General features: G+C 34.8%; 2 protein-coding genes across 3 annotated transcripts; one reads left to right on the plus strand and one right to left on the minus strand.

The window, feature by feature from the left end:
- Nucleotides 1-68: 68 nt before the first annotated feature.
- LOC117341814 (mitochondrial import inner membrane translocase subunit TIM14-like) lies at nt 69-2,154 on the plus strand. The gene is made up of 5 exons (XM_033903677.1): nt 69-90; nt 749-822; nt 1,050-1,126; nt 1,739-1,809; nt 2,084-2,154. The coding sequence occupies exons 1-5, from the start codon at nt 69-71 to the stop codon at nt 2,152-2,154; spliced, it is 315 nt and encodes a 104-aa protein (XP_033759568.1).
- Nucleotides 2,155-6,138: 3,984 nt separating this feature from the next.
- On the minus strand, nt 6,139-21,386 carry LOC117342813 (eukaryotic translation initiation factor 2A-like). Of its 2 annotated transcripts, XM_033905072.1 has the most exons (17): nt 21,330-21,386; nt 18,633-18,702; nt 18,225-18,296; nt 17,719-17,837; nt 15,149-15,248; nt 14,920-15,002; nt 14,449-14,549; nt 13,846-14,074; nt 11,030-11,098; nt 10,253-10,354; nt 9,897-10,071; nt 9,539-9,711; nt 9,121-9,231; nt 8,556-8,629; nt 7,949-8,074; nt 7,356-7,421; nt 6,139-6,347 (listed from the first exon to the last, which is right to left on the minus strand). In XM_033905072.1, exons 1-17 carry the CDS (start codon nt 21,346-21,348, stop codon nt 6,273-6,275), a joined length of 1,764 nt encoding a protein of 587 aa, XP_033760963.1. In that variant the 5' UTR covers nt 21,349-21,386; the 3' UTR covers nt 6,139-6,272. The 2 variants fall into 2 exon arrangements, with proteins under 2 accessions (XP_033760963.1, XP_033760962.1); XM_033905071.1 differs by lacking the exon at nt 21,330-21,386 and having other exon boundaries at nt 18,633-18,790.
- Nucleotides 21,387-24,494: the final 3,108 nt, after the last annotated feature.

The raw sequence follows: 24,494 nt of genomic DNA on the forward strand, positions 1-24,494 counted from the left end.
TGTCATAACAAAATGTTCATTAGTACTTCAATGTATTTCAGACAACCGCTTTGTTAATGGGACTTGGTATGGCTGCTGTAGGAGTGGCTGGTAAGTGATATGACTTGGAATAACATAAGTAATGGGACATCCATGTTTCAAATATTGCGTTGTTCATAACATGATAATGTTTTCAGAAAATGATGCTTTGTACAGTCTACTTGTTTTAAACAAGCACTTGTGACAGTTAAATATCTTTAATAATATGTACAGGTATTGACACTAACAGTAGCCCAGCAGCCCTGGGCAGCCTGAAATCTGGTCAGACTGCCAGAATGTCCAGACCAGCAACCCTGTGGGCTGCCAGCATTTTCAGCCAAATGCATAATGTCCAGCTAAAATTGTCCTCGTTTACTTCAATAATTTTATTTTCAAAACTGCTTATATAAAAACTGTAGGTGTAAGATCTAATATTTTTATGCTCAGAATGAACTAGACAGCAGGAAACTGCATTTTAGGGACCTTCCCCCAAATCCCCTAAGAGGGGTTTAACCATTGGCAGCCCAGCGGTCTGTTTAAGCAACTAAGTTAGTGTCAACCCCTGATGTAGATGCCTATATTCATTCAGATTCATTCATATATGAACCAAACTCTGCTTTATCTTAATCTCAATATAATCCGGGCCTAGATTTTTTTTTAGAAATTTCAAATGTTGGCTGACCTATACCAAGATATTACTAAATTTGGTGTCTGATTTTTTTAATTTTAGGCCGTGCCTACTTGAAATATGGAAAAAATGCACACCAGAAAGTGAAGCAAACACTTGACTCAATTCCAAATGGGGTAGGTTTGAGTTACAATAGTACATGTACATCCTTCATGTATTGCTGACAATGAATTCAGTATCTAAATTGATTTCCCATTAACAAATGTTTAACATATAAATACAGCTACAAAGTTTATGTATTATAGGAGGAATGCAACTTTTTATAGGCATTTTCATGAGTGTTATCATATCCATATTTTTTTATATCTCACTGCAATCTATAAAACTTTTTTGATATTTTTAGTCATTCAGTAAATACTACAAAGGAGGATTTGATCCAAAAATGAACAAACGAGAGGCCGGTCTTATCTTAGGTGTCAGGTATGTATATTTACATTTGCTCCACATTTCCCCTTTGACACAATACTATAAGAGGCAGTTGCCACCATACGCCTATAACACACAGTGCCTCAGGCTATAACACCCAGTGGGTCATATGACTTAAAAAAGGCGGGATTTTTTTTGTTGGTTCAGTTTTTTTTCAAAGTTGACAGAAATGGTAAGACAATGTAAATATAAGTATTGAACAGTGGTTTTAATGTTGTTATAGTCGATATGGCAGCAAGATGTATGGTGGGCAAATGTAGCATGGATACCCTAACGGGTTCCCATGCCATTTGCCCACCATACATCTTGCTGCCATATCGACAATAACAACATTAAAACCACTGTTCATTGCTTAAATAAAAGTAAATCATCACTGCAATTAAATCTTATGAAAATCATTTCTTTATTTTGATTTCTCACATTGATTATAGAGTATACCGATATTTGAAATAGAAAATATTAACATGTGGAAATTTTGAACTGGATTTTTTCAAATAAGAAAATACCCAAAAAATATGGAAATGTTATCTTTAGACAAACTTTGATATTTTGGGAATTTATCTAAATCTAAATTAGTATATTTACATGCTACATTGCGTTTTGTAGCCCCAATGCAAGCAAGGCCAAGGTGAAGGAGGCACACAAAAGAATAATGCTTTTAAACCACCCAGACAGAGGTACCAGGATTTATTTACATTTATATTAACTATTAATACACCACCAGTAATTGACAATTGTTTTATGTACATGTTTTAAATAACTTAACACTACTTTATATACAGAGTTTTGGCCTTTTGTTTTCATTTAGACTGTACAGAGTAATTGCCCTTTGTATGGCGGTTTCTTACAGAACCTGTCGCATTGAGAATGTTTATAAAAAGATATAACTCGATAGTTTATCAGCTTTCCTTCGTATTGTGATATTCTTAACATAATGGTTTGATTTTGTAGGCGGATCACCCTATTTAGCAGCCAAAATAAATGAGGCAAAGGACTTCGTAGATTCAAGTTCAAAGAAATGAGACATTTCAGATAGTTTTTCGACATAAATACAGAATTGAAGGTGTTTTTCATCATGGCCACCTTAATCAACATCAGTCATCATCATTTTCATCACCCAGTGTTACAACCAGTAGCAATCACCAAGGAAACCTAGTTTGTCTTAGGAGAAGACCATTTACACCTGGTACAATGGTATATATTTACCTTCAGAAAGAGGCTGCCAACATAGATCATTATGAAGACTTTAATTGGTTATTAAGTCTTGTCCATACTTCTCTCAGAATGAATCAAAGGTGATGGGTGGTCACTTTTACTACATCAAATGATTAGTGGAAGTACAAGTACTGTTTTATTCATCGAGTAGGACGCTGGACAATGCACTGTTGATAATATCAGGAGTCGTGTTTTATAGAAAAGTGTGAATTAGTGTGAGTTTGTGTGTGGATGGGGATGCTTGTATATAATGGACGTGTCAGTGACCAACTGTTCCAGATTACAGGAGTCATAGACTGCTAAATAGATATCGGCTTATGTTGTCGTAAGTCAAATGACATTTTGAAAACCAAACAAAATATTGAAGAAAAACAAGTTTGTTGATTAAATGTAAACCAATCTTGTTGATCGAAGTACAAGTAAGGATACAGTCAACAACATGTAACATTAAATTTGCCCAATAATGTATGGTACTTTTAACACTGATTGAAACTATTTACATGGTGTTTTAAAGTCTAGATTGAATATTAAGTTTGTGAAATAAACTGTTTTATCAATTTATTAGTCTGTCATTACTTATTTGCCGATGGTCTTCCAATTTGAAGTTTCAAGTTTGAGAACCTCTTTGATTTTAGTCTGAGACAAGTTTGATTAGTCGGGACTCTAACTTCACAGTGTCTCCAGTCATCACATTTTCATGTCAATACAACTCCTACAAAAGTACATGTCACAATAATAAAACATTGTGCAAGTTCCAGGTATGATGCCGAGATGTTAAACAGGTACTATGGATATTATTTTCTCAGCTTGAAGATGTTTTTTCCTAGAGGTAGCAGTGTTTTCGACTCCATTCTCTTGTGTACCTACACATACACCTATCTAATTGACCTCTCAACTCTCTGGGAGTCTCGGTTACTGGGAAGTTGTTTATACTGCACCATGGCTAATTATAGCTCACATTTCCTACAGGTGAGCTAACAAACATGATATGTCGGTACAGATAGTAAAACTGTTACCGAGTAGCTGGATTCCATCACAGGGGCTGGTTACTGTTTTTTTTCCCATAGGCACATGTCTACTAGTAATAGCATCCAGCTCATAGAGAAATTAACTGCATGCAACAAGAACTGGCAGGGCTCAAAGTGGATATTTTTACCAGTTGGCCTATTTGGCTACCAAGTCATAAAATCTAGACACCAATTAGAAAAGTTAGTTGCCAAAGTACTCAAGTTGTCTAACTTAAATGCTATATATGGTTATAGTGTGGGAATCCAAACTACTTTAAAGATTAATGAAGTCCAGACTCTCTAAGGTCTGAAAGACCTCAAGAATTGCTTTTAGAACATGCATTCATCACTTTATGACTAGTAGCGATTAAAAGGAATTACCTCTATTTCACCTATTGGGCCCCGCCCCTTTGGCCCCTCGGGGGTCAGAGTCACCATTTATGCAAAATCTGTTCCCCTTCCCCCAAGGATGTTTCTGACTAAATTGGGTTCAAATCCATTCATAACTTTATGACTAGTAGCGATTTAAAGGAATTACCTCTATTTCCCCTATTGGGCCCCGTCCCTTTGGCCCCTCGGGGGTCAGAGTCACCATTTATGCAAAATCTGTTCCCCTTCCCCCAAGGATGTTTCTGACCAAATTGGGTTCAAATCCATTCAAATCTGTATGACTAGTAGTGATTTAAAGTAATTACCTCTATTTCCCCTTTTGGGCCCCGCCCCTTTGGCCCCTTTGGGGTCAGAGTCACCATTTACGCAAAATCTGTTCTTCCTCCCCCAAGGATGTTTCTAATTAAATTGGGTTCAAATCCATTCATAACTTTATGATTAGTAGCGATTTAAAATAATTACCCCTATTTCCCCTATTGGGCCCCGCCCCTTTGGGGTCAGAGTCACCATTTATGCAATATCTGTTCCCCTTCCCCCAAGGATGTTTCTGACCAAATTGGGTTCAAATCCATTCATAACTTAATAACTAATAGCGATTTAAAGGAATTACCTCTATTTCCCCTATTGGGCCCCGCCCCTTTGGCCCCTTTGGGGTCAGAGTCACCATTTATGCAAAATCTGTTCTTCTTCCCCCAAGGATGTTTCTGACCAAATTGGGTTCAAATCCATTCATAACTTTATGACTAGTAGCGATTCAAAGGAATTACCTCTATTTCACCTATTGGGCCCCGCCCTTTTGGCCCCTCGGGGGTCAGAGTCACCATTTATGCACAATCTGTTCCCCTTCCACCAAGGATGTTTCTGACCAAATTGGGTTCAAATCCATTCATAATTTTATGACAAGTAGCGATTTAAAGGAATTACCTCTATTTCCCCTATTGGGCCCCGCCCCTTTGGCCCCTCTGGGGTCAGAGCTACCATTTATGCAAAATCTGTTCCCCTTCCCCAAAGGATGCTTCTGACCAACTTGGGTTCAAATCCATTCAAATCTTTATGACTAGTAGCGATTTAAAGGAATTACCTCTATTTCCCCTATTGGGCCCCGCCCCTTTGGCCCCTTTGCGGTCAGAGTCACCATTTATGCAAAATCTGTTCTTCTTCCCTCAAGGATGTTTCTGACCAAATTGGGTTCAAATCCATTCATAACTTTATGACTAGTAGCGAATCAAAGGAATTACCTCTATTTCCCCTATTGGGCCCCGCCCCTTTGGCCCCTCGGGGGTCAGAGTCACCATTTATGCAAAATCTGTTCCCCTTCCCCCAAGGATGTTTCTGACCAAATTGGGTTCAAATCCATTCATAACTTTATGACAAGTAGCGATTTAAAGGAATTACCTCTATTTTCCCTATTGGGCCCCGCCCCTTTGGCCCCTCGGGGGTCAGAGTCACCATTTATGCAAAATCTGTTCCCCTTCTCCCAAGGATGTTTCTGACCAAATTGGGTTCAAATCCCTTCATAACTTAACAACAAGTAGCGATTTAAAGGAATTACCTCTATTTCCCCTAATGGGCCCAGCCCTTTTGGCCCCTCTGGGGTCAGAGTCACCATTTATGCAAAATCTGTTCCCCTTCTGCCAAGGATGTTTCTGACCAAATTGGGTTCAAATCCATTCATAACTTTATGCCTAGTAGCGCTTTAAAGGAATTACCTCTATTTCCCCTATTGGGCCCCGTCCCTTTGGCCCCTCCGGGGTCAGAGCTACCATTTATGCAAAATCTGTTCCCCTTCCCCCAAGGATGTTTCTGACCAAATTGGGTTCAAATCCATTCATAACTCTATGACTAGTAGTGATTTAAAGGAATTACCTCTATTTCCCCTATTGGGCCCTGCCCCTTTGGCCCTTCGGGGGTCAGAGTCACCATTTATGCAAAATCTGTTCCCCTTCTGCCAAGGATGTTTCTGGTCGAATTTGGTCAAAATCCAATAAGAACTTTTTGACTAGTAGCGATTTGAAGCAAATGTTGACGGACGACGGACGGACGGACGACGGACGGACGGACGGACGGACGACGGACGGACGACGGACGCTGCGCCATGACATAAGCTCACCGGACCTTCGGTCCAGGTGAGCTAAAAATCCTAATTCTTTAGTTCAGTATTTATACATCTCTCTGTAACTTTTTCAATTGTGAACATCATTTAGCATTGACTGCAACTTTTGAACAATTTTTAGTGGCCATGCAGGCGCCTTATAGGCCAATAACTAGTCCCCAATGATGAATTTAAGGCGCCATTGCCACTAAAATAGATGCCACTCTGAGCCCTGACCTGTTGATTTCAATTTTCACTAGAAATGAACAGATCAAGAAGGTGAAAAATAATGCAACGTAAAATAAATATTGAACTTTTTATTCACATGTATCACAGGTAGAGTTGAACACTGGCTTGGCTTAATGAACATCAACAAAGGCATTCAATCCAGGTGGTAGCTGAATTTTTATTACTCAAACAAGACAAAATTATATCATCAACTCCAGTCATCATCCAAGCCAAGTGCTGATAGCTCTTCTATAAGTGAGGCCTCTGTTTTCAACTTCTCAATCTGAAATGAAAATATTTTAAGTATTTAAATCATCTTATGATAATACAATTCACATGAAAAAGTGCTTGAAACAACAAATTACTGTAGGAAAAATTCAAGATTTTTATTAAACAGATGTTTTCCCGTTTCATGTATTGATATTAAAATCACATTCTGGACTCCAACAACTAATTCTGCCAATCAGCTGCTGTTTCACATGAACATATGGAGTAGATACATATTTACTTCCAATACACAAGAAAAAAGAGTAATGTCTCAAGATCTGAAAAACAAAAATATACACTCCTACTGAAAATAGAATGATGCAGGACTACAGATGAAAAAAGGCAGAAATTCCCTGTGCACTGTTAATACCTGGGATACTGTCTTCCGAGTACCCAGGAGTACTCGTGTGTTTTTTTGTCCCTAAACCTATACAATAACATCATTTCTCAGGTAGTGAAAACTAGTGAGAACATCAAATGAACTTCAGATGAGCGATTGAGGGGATGATGTCACTAGTAATAACATACATTGTATAGTAAAATATTTAGCTGTGCGAGTCGTTAAATGTAATTGCAGGGAACAAATGGATAATTACATCACTTTGTTTCAAAGAAGATAAAAAATAAATACTGGTACAAAATGTCTTTGAAACTAATCTTTTGAGAGGGGCCTGCCTGGAAAAAATAGATGCTTTTGGTAGTTGGAGGCTTTCTACAACCTAATTTTTAGCTGTTTGCAAATTTTCTGTTGGAGCCTGTTTGTTTATGTGGACAAACATCTCTGACATAATTCTTGACAGACATGTAGACATTTATACCGGCCTTGAATGTCTTTCTCTCTTAAGTCTTTGTAAAAGCTTGTCCAAAAACAACATAAACTCACTAGGTCTGTCATTATTTCATAAACGAACAACTCTGGTACAACATGTCCTACCATCCATATTGCCATAAATAAAATAAGAAAATTCATACATTTCTGATATTATAATGATTTGACAAGGATTATAAAAAGTATGACTGGTACCTGGTTTATCTCCAGCTGTTTTCCTGCAGCCTTCTGTTCTTTCAGTTTCTGTATCGCTTGTAGTTTCTGCAATGGTATAAATACACTGTAAAATACACTGTACACTGTCCGGGGACTCCCATGCATGTACATGTATATGGGTTATATATATCATTCCAGTTAATTATCTACCCAACAAGACAAAACAGAACCACATAATCAGCTATATTTTCTACTGAACCTTGGCACCATGCATAGAATTTCTTTTAAGGAATTGTCCTGTAGCAAATATACTTAGCCCTAAGTGAGAGTTTGTAAATGAACATGCAGTTAATTTTATATATGAAAGCCTTATCAGAAATTTTTGTGAATGTAAACTTTTATATTTATCTTATAATTGCAAAACTAAGTTAAAACAACTTGCATTAATTACTTTTTGTTGGCTTGGATGGAAAAATGCTGGGAGTCTTAATGTAGGAGGAAACCAGAGTACCTGGAGAAAAGCCATGTTTGGTTGGACGGGTGACCCCCAACATTTTCCCTTTCCAAAATAAAACCCTCGCCACCCAGATGAAAGGAGAGTTTGTAACCGATGTAGATATGGTTGTGCTCACCTTCCTGAGATTACGGGCCTTCTTATCCTTGTCTGGGTCACCAGTAGAGGGCGCCTGTGAGGCAAGAGCTCCCATGACTGGCCCTGGTCCAGATACTGCTGACGGGGCTGGACTTGCGGCTTCACTCTACAGAACACCATAATGAATTGTTTAAGGTCTGCAAATGTCATGTCTTACAGAAACAGTGATTATTTTTTTAAACTGCAGAAAGTATACATCATAAGCAGCTAGCTTATCAATGAACAGATATGTAAAATAACTTCAGAAATATGAAATAATTGGAAGCAATGGCCATGGTATGGAAAGCCCTGAAACCAATACATGATTTTATGTATAATTGTCAAGAATCAAGAAATTTTTAAGTCGCATATTAGGATAACAACGACATTAACACTCTATTCTTGCATCAAATATATAGGTATAAAATATATATATACATTAAAAAAAAAATTTTGGGAGGGGACAGGTATTTTTTCATGACATTGAATGACATTGAAAATGTTAATACCCATTAGCAAATGACTCATCTATAGTACTAGCCTGAAATTTTGTTGAGATATACAAATATAGTTTTTGATTAGTGACTTTGACATCCATTAATACATACCACATTTTCCCGAGCCATCTTAGCTTTGCGTGCATCCCTCTTCTTCTTATTTTTACTTGCAGATTTGCTTTCACCTGTAAAAGATATATTTCTAAATGATATTTCAGTATATATAGTACACAAGTCTTCTATAGGGAAACATAAAATTATCACTGACATTCGGAATACTTCTGAATGAAATACTATGTATTACATAAATTCTCCTTCTTGATTACAATACAATGTATGTACAATGTATTTGAAATCATAATTCTTCACTTTATTGCTAAAACTGTGTTAAATATCATACATAACCTATAATAACACTCTGTCACAAAGAAGGAGACCTATTACATTCATATAAAGGACAATACAATTACACTTTGTAATTCTACTGAACAGCAAATGATCTCTTTAGACAAATTGCAAGACAAATTGCAAGACAAATATATGATAAAAGCTTGCAAGAAAGCCAACATTCCGAATACTGGCCACATTGACTGCTTGGCAAGAAGCAAAATGATGAATTGTAGTTTTGAGTAATATGAAATTGATGTTTTTTTAATCTATGTGTAATAATTCTTACCAGAATCTGTTGGTTGTTTTCTGTTTGGGTCCGACGGTGCCTCATAGTCATGCAGCTTGAATGACGGCTCTGTACCTCTAGCTTGTGGTGGACGGTAAACACCCGCTTTTACTGCAATATAAACATTAACATTTACAACAACTTTATACACACCACATAGATTAGCATTCTCTAAAGTAGCTCTCCATAATCATCAATTACAGTTAACTGCTCAATTTCAAATTTTACAACTGATCAATTTGATACAGGACCACTAAGTTTCCTTTCAAATATACAGAAAATTGTTTGACCTCCTGCCACAGGTGCTTAATTGTAAACCGACCTCCTGCCACAGGTGCTTAATTGTAAACCGACCTCCTGCCACAGGTGCTTAATTGTAAACCGACCTCCTGCCACAGGTGCTTAATTGTAAACCAACCTCCAGGTAACGGAGCTACTTCTGCAGCCATAGCCTGAGCAGCTTTGTAGTTTAGGAGACGTTCTGGAAAAGTTCCCTCAGGGACAGACTGCCACTGCGCCTCCCACAGTTCCTTATCTCCGTCAACGTTGACCTGCTGCAGCAGTGAACCTGTGAAGTGCCATATTCGGTACCTAGACACAAAAAGAAACTTGTGAAGTGCCAAGAGACCGAAAGAAAACGGAGAGAAGATCTACAGACAAAACAAATTTGATGCAGAATGGATGACACAAAACTATTACAACACTTCAGTCAAATTTTACAAACATGTTCAATTTGTTAGGTATACAATAAATGTCAAATAACGAGATGACCTCACCCATTACCGACACGCAACCGTGGTGCCGTAGTCGCTGTGAGAAAGTGTTCCCCATCTGGATGAAACTGAAAAATTGTCGTGTCCGGAGCTTGAGCCTGACAAATGAGTTTCCGTTGCTTGGTGTCCCAGAATTCTAGGTTTCCACGGAGATTTCCAAATCCAGCGAGACAAAGAAGTGGAACATTAAGGAATATCATTTCATCATGTAAAGAATAATTCTTTTTACAACAATCATATCAATGTAAACAGATGTGGTAATGCTGATATTTTAACAGAACTACCAACAAAATTACTGTATATAATTCACACAAGAATACACTTAATTTAACTACAAAGTTGTTCGTAGTGAAGGATATTGGATCCCTGAGGGTTGAAATAAGCCACGTTACGGGGGCCAGTTCCAAAGTCAAACAAAGGTTCCGATTTGAGGTTGTATAAGGTGGCCTTTGCTGGCATGACTGAGAGATAGTTAAGGAAATCTGTTCAGAATTTTCACAACATATACGCAGACCTGCCAACCTTTCAAATTCAAAAATAGTAATTTGGCCCATTTTTGAGCAAAAAAAGAGTAATTCTTAACAATTCTTGCCAAATCTATTGCATCAAAAAGAGTAATTTGCTACTATTTCGAGAGAAAAAAGAGTAACGACCACCACAAAATAGTAAAGATTACTATAAAATAGTAGTTGGCAGGTCTGTATACGTAACAAGGAAAAATCAAATAATTTCAAGCATTTCAGTGACTTTGGCAGTGAAGTTGACATGCTTACTAGGGGCCTGTTCGTTTATGCGGATAAACCGGTTTGTCAGTTTTTAAATGTTATATTTCAAACACATATCTTGACGGACCTGCAAATGTTAATACAGGCATTGGAAGTCTTTTTCAAGGCTTTTCTGAAAACAATATAAAATCACCAGGTCCGTCATTCTTTCATAAACAAACAACACCGGTCCAAGTGGTCTAACTGTTTGTACCGCAAAAACAAAAACAGTCCAGATCAATGCTTACAGACAGAAACTCATTTTGAAGTTAAAATTGTCTGATAATTCACAGAATGGTACATATGGACATACATGTATTACATGTTGTATTACTTCTTCAGTAGGCCTGCCTATTGTAGAGATAAGGATACATCCATACACAACACAGAATTCGGTACCCTTAGGACTCCACTCCACATGGTAAACCGGGCCGTTCTTAGCTGAAATATACCAAATGTATCACCATTTCATTACTCTAGATATAAAAACATGTATAAAGCTGAAAGCCTACATCTTGGACCAGTCACCAGAGGGAGAACTAACCATTTACAACTAAAGGACAATTCTGGACTGTCTATAGAGGACCACAAGGTCCTACAGACATAAGGTAACATTAGGTAACATAAGGTAACATTAGGTAAAATAAGGTAATATAAGGTAACATAAGGTAACATAAGGTAACATTAGGTAATATAAGGTAATATAAGGTAACATTAGGTAATATAAGGTAATATAAGGTAAGATAAGGTAACATAAGGTAACATTAGGTAATATAAGGTAACATAAGGTAACATTAGGTAATATAAGGTAATATAAGGTAATATAAGGTAAGATAAGGTAACATTAGGTAATATAAGGTAACATAAGGTAACATCAGGTAACATAAGGTAAAATAAGGTAACATTAGGTAACATTAAGTAACATAAGGTAATATAAGGTAACATAAGGTAACATTAGGTAATATAAGGTAACATAAGGTAACATAAGGTAATATAAGGTAACATAAGGTAACATTAGGTAATATAAGGTAATATAAGGTAACATAAGGTAACATTAGGTAATATAAGGTAACATAAGGTAACATCAGGTAACATAAGGTAAAATAAGGTAACATTAAGTAACATAAGGTAATATAAGGTAACATAAGGTAATATAAGGAAACATAAGGTAACATTAGGTAACATTAGGTAACATTAAGTAACATAAGGTAACATTAGGTAACATTAAGTAACATAAGGTAACATAAGGTAATATAAGGTAACATAAGGTAATATAAGGTAACATAAGGTAACATAAGGTAACATAAGGTAATATAAGGTAACATCAGGTAACATTAGGTAACATTAGGTAACATTAGGTAACATAAGGTACCTGCACCAATTTACAGGACAAATACCAAAATTCTAAGCATCCTTATATTCATTGTTCTGCAAAAGTTTTTTGAAAGTCTGAATTGATCCATGTTAAATCCATAACTGTATTTGTAATGTATTTCTTTCGAACAAAATAAAAAGTTCTTCACACTCACAATCTTTTATAAACAATCTATAAATATAAAGAAAATAGATTTAATTCCCATGTTTCTATACCCAATCTGTGACACTGTCAGTGAGACAAGATCATTCATTTGAAAACAAATTATATTAAAAACCCTTTTCACATTAATTACTGGTAGGTACTGTTATACTGACAGAATCATATTGCTGTCATTACACATTTCTGAAGAAAACTTGCCTTAAAATAATTTACAGCAATATCATAGATTGAATACTTCAGAATGTTATTCTCAGCATAAGTGGTGAGAGGAAGTTTATAATAGTGTTGATCTTAGATAACCTTTCATATCTTAAAACTGTTTTCTTGAACAATTCTTTTATCTCTATTTCATTTTTGCACCATTGATGATGAAGGCCATGTGACAAAATTTAAATCATGATTCGGTGTAAAAAAAAAACCTGATTCACCCTTGCAAACATCTTGGAAATTTCCACGAGTAGATATAATATGTTCAAATTTTCAAGCCTCAGAAAATTGTATTGTCCTCTTTTTGACAAAATATTACCTTAAACTACATATTTCGAACTACTCTTTCTTCAGGACTTAATGAAATTTAAAAGATAATTTATCTATAAGTTTAGGGTTAAATAAAATGCAAGCCTTCCTTAAAAAGAAGAACAGGTAAGTACTAAGGCAAGAATTCATCTTTATTTAAAAAGACCATGAAATTACCAAAATTTGAAATCTCTTTTCATACCAATTTATCAATAAAAACTAAAACTTCAAAACACTAATCTCTTCACATGTACAGGGATCTTAAAGGGACATCACGGTAAACCAATTTTTATTTTGTATTTTTTCATATTATTGGGTATATCTTTAAAAAAAATATCCTTATGAACAATAACCATTCGAATTTGATGATATATGTATATAAAAAACATCAATTATTAATTATAAAAAGGTTATCACAATTCGTTGATCAATAGTCTGAATATGCTAATTTTGTGACATATACGATAACACGCATGCGCACAACACACTAAAACACCTGAAAACAAAAATGGCTTCCAATGTGAATCGACTGCGGTTGAAAACGATAACAGCTTCCGCAATGAAGAGAATAATTGGAAAATGGGTCAAACACAATCCTAGAATTAAACTGGGGAAGCAGTACAATACAGTTCAAACATGAAAACAGCAGTAATACGGACGCTGCTCGTATTCTGCTTGATTGCTGGATAGTAGGCCATGACAATGGTAATATTTACACAAACTCGGTAATATTTATACAGTCTGTACCAGTACATTGCTACTGTCACTATACTATATGTACGGTGTTTACACTTATTTACACATAAATATATGTGCCGGAATATATACAGAACGTGTTATTTAACATTTAAACCACTGTATAATATCGTTGTCCAACTAATCCAATTCGCCTTGTAAACTATCGTGTGTTTGTGTTGCCTCGATTTCAAAACAGTTACGTGATGATTTAAAAATAATTTCCGCGCTAAATTTAGAGGGGGATTCCCAACTAAATCAAGTGGTCAAGCTGGACATGAGGATCGACTGTGAACATTGGGACAGCACAGAAATATAACTGGAAAGGAACAAAACACGTACATTCATTGAAAATTACAACGTTTTTACCGTGATGTCCCTTTAATACATTGATACCTACATCTAGGTACGAGACAGGCCTCCCCGCGTGTTGATATAAAATGGAGGCCCTGATCACCGTAGTAATTTTGCTCCGAGGTCTCTGTGGAGGACAGGACTAGGAGGGCAGACCCCATGCTGTTCCAGTTCATTGTCACCGTGTCAGATTTAAAGAAACTTTTACTGGCCAAAGCAGCCTGCTGGCCCCCGAAGTTTGGGTACTGGTACACTCTTACAAAGGACGGCTGACCCTGGAATATTCAGAATGTGTTTAATTTACTGTAAAATCCTTAATTCGTTTTTTTTTATTTTTGTATATCTTGACGGAACTACCCAATACTCTATGCATTCATAAGTCAAAAAATAGAATTTCATACACAATTTTACAGTATAATACAGTCAAACCTGTCTATAAAGACCGCCCAAGGGGAGGTAGAAAAACGGTCCCTATAGACAGGGGTTCCCTTTATAGACAAGTCAAGATTTTCTCACCAATGGTACATTGAATGTGCCATCGACAGAACAATTCTTTTGGCTGTTTGAAATCCTAATTTGAAAGCAATCTCAAAGATCTGTTCACACTGGGTACTTCTCCAATATTCACACACGTGTAAAAGTTACTTACTTTGACTCCGGGTACATAGCCAGCTACCACATACGGAGGCCCACAGGAAGCCAGGCTGTACTCAGAGATCTTCTGCATCATCAATTTAACTTTAATCTCATCTGAAAATATGATGTTTTTATACAAGATTGCAGTCTGAAAATTGACAATTTCATTTGATATAATGACTACGAAACTGATAAATGATTAATCTTACTTGAACTATATTTCATTGTATTTTCCATTGCAGTGTTGGAACATATTTTTTAATCTAATTGATACAAGTGAACAGATATGCATCCGAAAAAATTCAAGGGGTGCATTAACTTTTGATATATAGTTCCTAAATGCTTTAGCAGAATTTATTTTGGAAGAAATGTATTTTAACTGAACTTAAATGACTTTCTGTATGAAGTTGAAGTGAATGTATTATCCTATGAATATTCCTATAACTTGACTCTATAAGCAGCAGTAAATGGCTTAAATGCTCACCGAATTTGTTGTTTTCAAAAAATTGGAGTTCATTGTTAACATTTCTACAGCAAATGCCTTCATCCTTGGTCCAATTGGGATCCCTGCAAAAGGGAAAACATTCTTGAATGGTCAGGGCCATCACATAGATCCTGTAAGATTATTTAATCAAGACAGAATCGATGATCAATGTCTTGTGATCAGAATCACAATTCTGACTGCCAACTAGATGTTTATACGACTAACTCACCAGTTTTTCTGTTTCTTTTGTATAAAACTGCGGAGGAGAAGGCCTGTGGAGGTATCATAGAGGTGAAGGTTGGGGTTTCCCTGCTTGGTTTCTGGGTTGACTGAAACAAAGACCATAAATAAACTGTACCAATCTGAAATTATTTCTGTGTGCTGACTCATAGGCCTGGGCACAGAAAAAAAGGGCATTCGGTAAAAGTGTTCTCCCTTGCACAACACAAAGGTTACTTCAATTATGTTAAGTTTCAAGAAGCAATAGATTTTCGACAGGCACTGTGTTGCAGTCAACACAATAACGTTAGATAGTAAATTGGCAACCAGCCGCCTGTTATTTCATTGGAGTAGGCTCTCAAAGGTCAAAAACAGTTGCAAAAAAAAAAAATGTAGTTCTATAGACATCAGGTCTATGGGACTTTGAGAATGTATAAACTTCAATGAATTACCATATATAACACAATGATTCATCAACAAATAGGATCTTAGACATATCCTTTAAAAAATTGTCTATTAATTGATATGCATATTAATTGATTGTCTGTTTCAATTGATATATCTATATTAATTGTCTGCTTTAACTGATATATCTATATTAATTGATTGTCTGTTTTAATTAATATATCTATATTAATAGATTGTCTGTTTAATTGATATATCTATATTAATTGATTGTCTGTTTTAATTGATATATCTATATTAATTGTCTGCTTTAACTGATATATCTCGATTGATAGATTGTCTGTTTTAATTGATATACATTTGTATCTTTATTTATTGTCTGTTTCAATTGATATGTATATATCTATATAATGAGTAATGATAAAACACATGAATATTTCTTAAACTTTATACGAAAAATGTTGTGTATGTTGAAAATCAGTAGGTAATTTATTGCTATGATAATAATGAATTGGCAGAAAACAATCGCCCATTTCCTTTTAATTACGATTATAAGGGTGAAAATAAAACATTACTTAATTGGTAAAACACCTCAAATAAGTGATACTCGATTAATTGGAGCACCACTAGTGGGTTGTCATGCTACCGTACGTCCAGGGCAATGACATTTCATTTCATCGACTACTGGAAGATTATTTATACTTATCATTTGGGACTTTTTAATTTTTAACATTTTTGGTTAATATCTATGACTGAACACTACCTGAGAATTATCAGATCTGCCTGTGACATTTTTGGTTGTCTAAGCTTTAACACTACCTCTAGAGTCATCAGATCTACCCGTGATATTTTTACGATTGTATTCAGCTTATGTGTCAGATCTGCCTGTGATATTTTTGGTTGTCTTAAGCTTAACTATCAGATCTGCCTGTGTTATTTTTTCGATTATATTCAGCTTAACACTACCGGAGAATTATGAAATCTACCCGTGATATTTTGGATTATTATCTACGTCTGAACACAACTGTGGATTTAATACCAGCTCAACCTTTGATATTTTTGGGTGTCTTATGTTTAACACTAACATTATAACATTTACCAGGTATTTGTGTATTATAAAAGATACTTACGGATTACATGGAATTATGAAGTATCATGTTATTCATTCAATACTAGAATACTGACAGGACAGCAACCTAGTGCCCCACTGTCTGTCTGGTAAAAATTTACCCCATAGGCCTTTAGTTCTCATATATAATAAAGCACCAACCAGTGTAGATAATTTTGTCTATTATAAATTTATTATTGGTGTCCGATTACATATTAGATACAAATTTATGTATGCTTTAGATACGTAACTTTATAGATACTGGATAATGTTACCTGTATAGATACTAGATATGTAATTTTACCTGTATAGATACAAGATAATGATTAGATATGTAATTGTTTTTGATAATTTTACCTGTATAGATACTAGATATGTAATTGTATTGGATAAGTTTACCTGTATAGATACTAGATATGTAATTGTATTGGATAAGTTTACCTGTATAGATACTAGATATGTAATTGTATTGGATAAGTTTACCTGTACAGATACTAGATATGTAATTGTATTGGATAATTTTACCTATATAGATACTAGATATGTAATTGTATTGGATAATTTAACCTGTATAGATACTAGATATGTAATTTTACCTGTATAGACACTAGATATGTAACTGTAGGTATTGCATATTTTACCTGTATAGATACGTAACTGTAGGTTTTACATGTAGATATTTACCTGTATAGATATGTAACTGTAGGTTGTACATGTAGATATTTACCTGTATAGATATGTAACTGTAGGTTAAACATGTAGATATTTACCTGTATAGATATGTAACTGTAGGTTTTACATGTAGATATTGACCTGTATAGATATGTAACTGTAGGTATTGGATATTTTTACCTGTATAGATATGTAACTGTAGGTTTTACATGTAGATATTGATCTGTATAGATATGTAACTGTAGGTATTGGATATTTTTACCTGTATAGATATATATGTAACTGTAGGTTTTACATGTAGATATTTACCTGTATAGCTATGTAACTGTAGGTTTAACATGTAGATATTTACCTGTATAGATATGTAACTGTAGGTTTTACATTTAGATATTTACCTGAGTAATTCTGCCACATCACCAGGACCGAGCCCTTAGGAGAAAACTTCATACAAACAACTTTGTTGATGTCAAGTTGAAAAACCTTTTTGAAAGTGTTTGTGTTGATAACGATGACCCTAAAAAACAAATAAAAACAACTATTGATTATAAAACAAAAATACAAACAACTATTGATCATATTTATATTATAGCACTTGGATGTAAAACATCACAGCTCATCAGTCAAATCAACAAAGATAGAATAATTCATTCATTAAAAACAATTAAGCAATATTTCTTTTTTAATTTTTATACATATAAGGAACACATTTTTAAGTTGACATCTTAAGTCTTTTTTAAAAACTTAAACATATTTGAGGTATAATTTTGCCTAATCTGGACAATAAAATTAAAATCAGCTGACATTCATGAAGAATTTGTTTGTCAAATGTATAACGACTTTTTAAGAATTTCAAATTATATTTGCAAGCAATGTCATGCTAAAAATAATCAATTATACTGACTGATTTTCAGTACACCAGCCAAGGCGAGAACCATCGTCATTGTAGGCCATACACCGACAATGGGACTTCTCCCTGAAAAAAAACATCGCATCATCTCTGTATCCCAATTAATATAAAAGTTGTTATATCATACCTATAAGTTAGAAACTAACTTCATAAAAATATTTTAACACAGATAAGTTAACATTTGTATTGAAAGTGATACTATGATGAACATTTTGATGGATAAACACCAATTTTAACAGCGTAGGCATACCCTTGCCTATCAAGTCTATCAAGTTATCTACGTATGTGCAAAATTACATAATAAATCTTCAAATGGATATTTTAAAGTGATCGGATGAAAAACACAAGTGTTAATGATTTGTGTTAGGTTTCTTTATAGGATTAGAGGTATTTTTATGTTACCCTGGAAACTGTGAGGCCGAGCCAGTATCTGGCGGTCCATTGACCATCCATATCCCATCCGAGCCACGAACTGTAAAAGTGAGATATTGATAGAGGTAGCATAAAACTATGATTGTTTTGTTCAACTGAAAAAATATATACATTAAACTGAATCTTTATATCTGCAGTGTGAATTGGATCTTAGACTTTTAAATGCAGTGGCTACCAAATTGTCAGCAAAATAAACATTCCAAAGTTAGCTAAAATCTTTTAGCCACTTGAACTCAAGCCTATTATTATTATTTTCAAGTAAAAGTTAAACATCAATCCACAAATGGAAACAATTGCAAGCCAAGTTTCTATGTTATACTGTCAAATGATAATCTGCCAAGTCCATTGAATCATTTGACTATATATATATATATACTCGATCCAAGGACGATACTGGCCACTAGGCCTCTTGGTTTGTGTTTGTACAAATTCAATAGGCTTGTATTGTTCCAGTTTCATGGCCCTAATAAATCTGGGTCTTTGGGTTGCAGAGAATTTGAAATTGTGTAATACACGTATAAGTTGTTTTGATACCAGATAACAAAAAGTAGGTCGCCACACATGAAATATTTGGACACAGAGACCCTGGACCCAAGAAACGGGAAAGAGTCAATCCCCATCAAATGTTCAGAAACACAAGACATTCCGATATTTTGACAGATATATTAGGTAACATATACATATATACCAGACATATGTTCATCAAGATTCAGAGGAAACTTTGGTAAATAGTGTACATAGTGACAATCTGTGATATGATAGTGTCCCTATTAGCTTTAATTTGAGCTAGGGTAAATTTTCCTTTTAGCCGAGAAGGTAGAGTGAAGGACCAGCAAGATCAGGGATACGTGTACATGTTCAATCCCTGGAGGCAGAACATTACTGTGACACTTTATAACATGCATAAAAATTATGCTGTTGACTAAATCCAAGCTATAGAACATTGAGAGGGTTAAATTTTCATTGTAAATAGTGTCCTCAGTGTAGGCAGAGTGTGAATATTCATTCTAATTGATATGTTGCCTTCTATATGTAGCTTTGTGCTAGGGGCAATTTCCCTTTAGCTCATACATTAGTTGAGTGGCGGACCAGCAAGTCAAGGGTCACAGGTTCGATCTCCAGTGGAGACACACAGTAAAACACTTCTCACTTTCCTGTTTTATTTATATATGTATATATATATAATATACTGTAGCAAACCCTGCAGAACTGTCGAATTTGAGTGCCGTAGCCCTCGGTAGGTGTCTTCAAGTTAGTGTCAGACACCCGCCACATTACCAGAGTTTAGAGAAAATGTAGAGTGGGTCGTCGAGAAAACACATTCAACACTGCAGTACAGTTTCAGGCTATGTTCATAGGACATTGTTGCAGTTTAAGAGTAGTTCGCAACACAGCTCTCGACTAAGGAATACCAGTAAAATCCAGCAAAGCAACACCGCTCTCGCTCTCACCCCAATTATACCTGCAGAAGCCCTCGTAGAAGGAGCACCTGCTCCTTCACGCTTCTTTTACTTAAATGTGGAAATATTATAAATAATACACATAACATTTACAAAAACAATTAGCGACAAGTAAATGTTGACTTTGTGTAATATATATAGATATTGACAATCAAATGGCAGGAGCATACCCATCTGCAATAGATAAATGAGATTGAAAGGCGATAAATACCTCCCTCACATGGGGCAATAAAACTGAAGGACAGCCATGCGAATGATTAGTGCCACGGACATAAAGCTTTAATTACTTCACAGATTAACGGCCGGGTGTGTCCCCCATCTACTTACTAACGGTCAACAGACAGATGCACTACTAAAATACATTGGGAATTTCTACGTGACAAATTGTGACATTGGCAAAAACAAAGATTTGCGAAATTCATACAAATTTAATTTTTTCTTTGGTAAATATTGCCTTTATATCATTTTTGAATTAATTTTGTTATCTGATTTTATAAATTGCCTGAAACATACATAATCATTGAAGAGTGACTTAAAAATTGGGAATTTTTCAGTGGCAAATTGGCAATTTTCACAAGAATTTTTTAAGGGGAATGGGTTCTTTTAACGGACACTGTTTTTTTTGTAGGAAATTCCCTGTACATAAAACAGTAATTAAATAGAATGTTAGAAAAATACTACTAGAATATATAAAAATACTACAATACAAACTGACAGTCTGTCCTAAAAGTACATGTAAAATGCTATGACAAGTCAATATATATATTGCAGTGACTAAATAGTTTCACAATTGTTGCAAAAAACATTACATATATACATATGTGCATCCATTACAATCTTATTGCCTTAGTTATACATGCATACTAGGTGTGTGTGTGGGGGGGGGGGGGGGGGGGGGGGGGGTATTAAGGTATTAATGGATATGTTCTGAGTTTGTCTCTTTATGCGAGACGCATAAATGTTTGTATCTTGTACTAGATGGGAAAATTAGTTTTCCATAATGACTTCTGCTTATATGGTATGCGCCTCAGTCGAAGATAATTGAAGATACAGATATTTTACCAGCTTACAGTGAATAGATGAAATTACATCAAGTCGTTCAGATTGAATTCACATTATGTCATAGGAACCTAAATATGCCATACATATGTACTATATTATGACTACATGACACGAATCGATGATAAGCAAATCGCGATTCACTCACGTGTCAAGGGGGGCGCCATTTTGTTTAATCGGAATTCATCTGCTTTTTTCAGTACGGTCGACTTAATCACGAAAAGTCTCGTTTTGATCGCGTGATTTACCGTTAAATATTCATACGCGAGTCTTTCTATATTTTCATTTTAAGTGTGATTTTATTAACATTATTCATTTAATTTATCAATTATCTTATCGTTTTGTTGTAAATAAAAATTAATTGTCTTTTGAAAGAAAATTTGTCTTCAACAACAAGAACTTATGCACTATTTTATTGCTCGAACTAATTGAATGAAAACCGGTCGACTTCCTTTTCACAATATTGACGTGTAAAACCGTAAGGCTTGAGCCGATCGTGTCTCTGATATTTTACATCTTTTATCCGGAGAAAGCAAACGAAGAACCATGGCTGCAAAACAGAGAATGAGAATTGCTAGCGACAAGCACAGTAAAAACATCACGACTCGAGGAAACGTTCCGAAGTCATTGGTGAGAATATTATGCGCTTGCACACCTGACGTTTGACGCTCCCGATTTTGGGACGTGTCATGTCAAACATATTGTATCGCTTCTTACCTGGTTTGGATATTAAGTTTGGTATATTTTCCACACTTTATTTTTTTTGTGTTTAATGAATACACATTATGACGAAGCAACAGATAAACAATTTAACAAATTTTAGTTTTCCATATTCAAAAGTAACTATAAGGTGATGGAAATATTTGATTAATCTCATCTATTATGCAAGCAGGCAATTGGTTTTAAAGTTTACATTTCAGAAAAAAACGTGTACCAGATATTTTTTAGGGCACCTTATTTGTATTTAGAAGAAAAGGTCTTTATTCAAGAATCTGTTACATATAATATACGATTGTTGAAAAGATAAAAAAAAAAAAAAGATAAGTAATATAATGTGCAATAAACCACTGTAAAATCCAAAATATTTATTGTTCTTTGAAATTATTACACAATATAATAAGTTGAATAGAAACTTTCAGACATAAAAAATGGAAATAATCCATAAAATAAGTAATGTTGAAGGCGGTTAAAATTAGTGTAGACTATAGCTATAGCTGTGAAATGTTGATAAAAGCCCAAGTACCGTACTAGTAATGAGTTGTATCATATACAAACCTAATATTGGGATGTAGAGGGGATGTAGATATTATCTTTTAAAAAATCTTCATTTCAGTTTTCAGCTTTTTACAGCTCTTTCTGCAATTTTAGTCAACTTTAAATGTAAAGTAAAGAACTGTCCTTTGATAAATAAAGTTTTTTTTTCATTCTTTGAATTAGATTTTTTGGGTCAATTATAAGAAAATTATGGAGATGGTGTTTTATGATTATAATTCTGTAAAATTCCTTTTTAGATACAAACTTCCTGGGTGTTTGACAAAGAATGCCTCGAGACAGGTTGTCTGTGCCACACTTTAATATGTATGCTTTCAGGCATTATTTGCCATTGGTTATAATTAATGATATGCCTTTTCAATATGGCATGCCTTCAAGCTTAGGAAGTCATATATCAGTTAATGCATTTCAAGTATTAACAGATCACTAGGATCAGATCAAATTTTACATCGATCTTAAAAAAAATTGTATTATTATGTATTTTCAGAAACCATCAGAAGAAAAGTATCCAGTGGGGCCCTGGCTCTTAGCATTGTTTGTGTTTGTTGTCTGTGGGTCAGGTAAGTTTTTATGAAAAAATGATAGGAGCAAATTATTACTGTAAAATTATTACTGTAAATTAGGTTCCATTTTTTGTAAACATGGCTCCAGATCTATAGAAGGTATGAATTTTTAGACTTGAGTTTTAAGGAACATGTCTGACATATGTTGACCTTTGAAATTCAGAGATATAGGTGTCAATGGGACTAGTTCAAGTGAATTCCCAGGCAAAACATTGAGACATCCTATATATTTCTTCATTTTGATTAATATCAATCAATTAAGATGAAAAAAATACAAGGTTCATAATATAAGGTAATACTTCATATACCAATTAAAATAAAACTGTTAGGTGGTGATTTATTGATTCACATGAAATTATATATATAATTTGCTTTAGGCAAAATAACACTTTGCATATGTACATCACATACAGCTGCAGTCTTTATCATATCAAAACCTTGTTATATCTAACCCAAAAAGCTTGGAAGATCCCACTTAACTTTAGTCAACACCACTTCCTTCTCGCTTACCTTGAATACTCAGGATTTCTTGATTTTTTTCATGGCCCCATTAACATTGCTGTAACAAATTTCAGCTGTACATTAGAAGTATAAGATGGCCTGACATGTTCTGTATTTTTGTTTGCAGCGGTGTTCCAGATCATCCAGAGCATCAGGATGACGTAGTGAGTAACACACTGCTGACAGGGACAGACAATTCATGACATGGACATTCTAAAGGGATCAAGGAAACGGACCACGGACTAAACTTGAATGCATCACTATCTTCATCATAAATCATTGTGCAGTCATTATCGCATGAATTTCATATGTGTTTTGTCATGGTAATGGATGGATGAGAACCGACTCCTCAATGTGTTCATCTGCTTTAACATTGGGTGCCAGTCATCGTCAACTTCATGTCTCTCTTGGATTAAAAATAGTCGACTTTCCTATTTTTTCCCCAAAACAGCAATGTTGTAAAGAAATTATGTGTCTTTTGTGAATATGGCTTCAAGCCTTCTCTAGTTTGTTCATTGTTAACTGAAGGTGTCCTGGTCGTTATGCAGTTTTCCAACACAAGACTGACATAGGTTAAGAATGAATGGATTAGAGAGACTGGAATAAAGTTATGTCAAACTGAAGTATTCCACGTTAATATTGTTAAGTACTACACTGTTACTGTGTAGGCAAAGAAAGTCAGGTCATTTAATTAACATGAAAAGTTTTATTTAAATGTAATTAAATGTTTTTAAATTACAAAATTATTGTGTGTTATTTTTTAAGGTCATTTGTGTACACGTGCATGTCTATCCGTTTTTGTCTGGCTTCAGTGAATTTAAAAGTTTTCTTGCTTTTATTCTCAAGAATATGCCTGTAGATAGTCATAAACAGGATTTGGCACTTGACACCAGGAACAGAAATAGAAAGTCGGGCATTCAAATTAATTCTGAGCCCGAAATTCGGCTAGTCATATCACTATATCTTATTTATGTCAA

This window comes from Pecten maximus, chromosome 14 (genome assembly GCF_902652985.1).
Source record: "Pecten maximus chromosome 14, xPecMax1.1, whole genome shotgun sequence".
Taxonomy (NCBI): Eukaryota; Metazoa; Mollusca; class Bivalvia; order Pectinida; family Pectinidae; genus Pecten; species Pecten maximus.

Excerpts from the sequence above, each read along its gene's own strand:
- LOC117341814 (XM_033903677.1), top strand. The coding sequence starts at position 69 with ATGGCTGCTGTAGGAGTGGCTG. Across the intron at positions 823-1,049 it reads TTGACTCAATTCCAAATGGG|TCATTCAGTAAATACTACAA; the intron begins GTAGGTTTGAGT and ends TGATATTTTTAG. Across the intron at positions 1,810-2,083 it reads TTTAAACCACCCAGACAGAG|GCGGATCACCCTATTTAGCA; the intron begins GTACCAGGATTT and ends TTGATTTTGTAG.
- LOC117342813 (XM_033905071.1), bottom strand. The coding sequence starts at position 18,775 with ATGTATATATTTTTTCAGTTGAACAAAACAATCATAGTTTTATGCTAC. Across the intron at positions 14,550-14,919 it reads TTTTGAAAACAACAAATTCG|ATGAGATTAAAGTTAAATTG; the intron begins GTGAGCATTTAA and ends TCATATTTTCAG. Across the intron at positions 6,348-7,355 it reads AACAGCTGGAGATAAACCAG|ATTGAGAAGTTGAAAACAGA; the intron begins GTACCAGTCATA and ends TTTTCATTTCAG.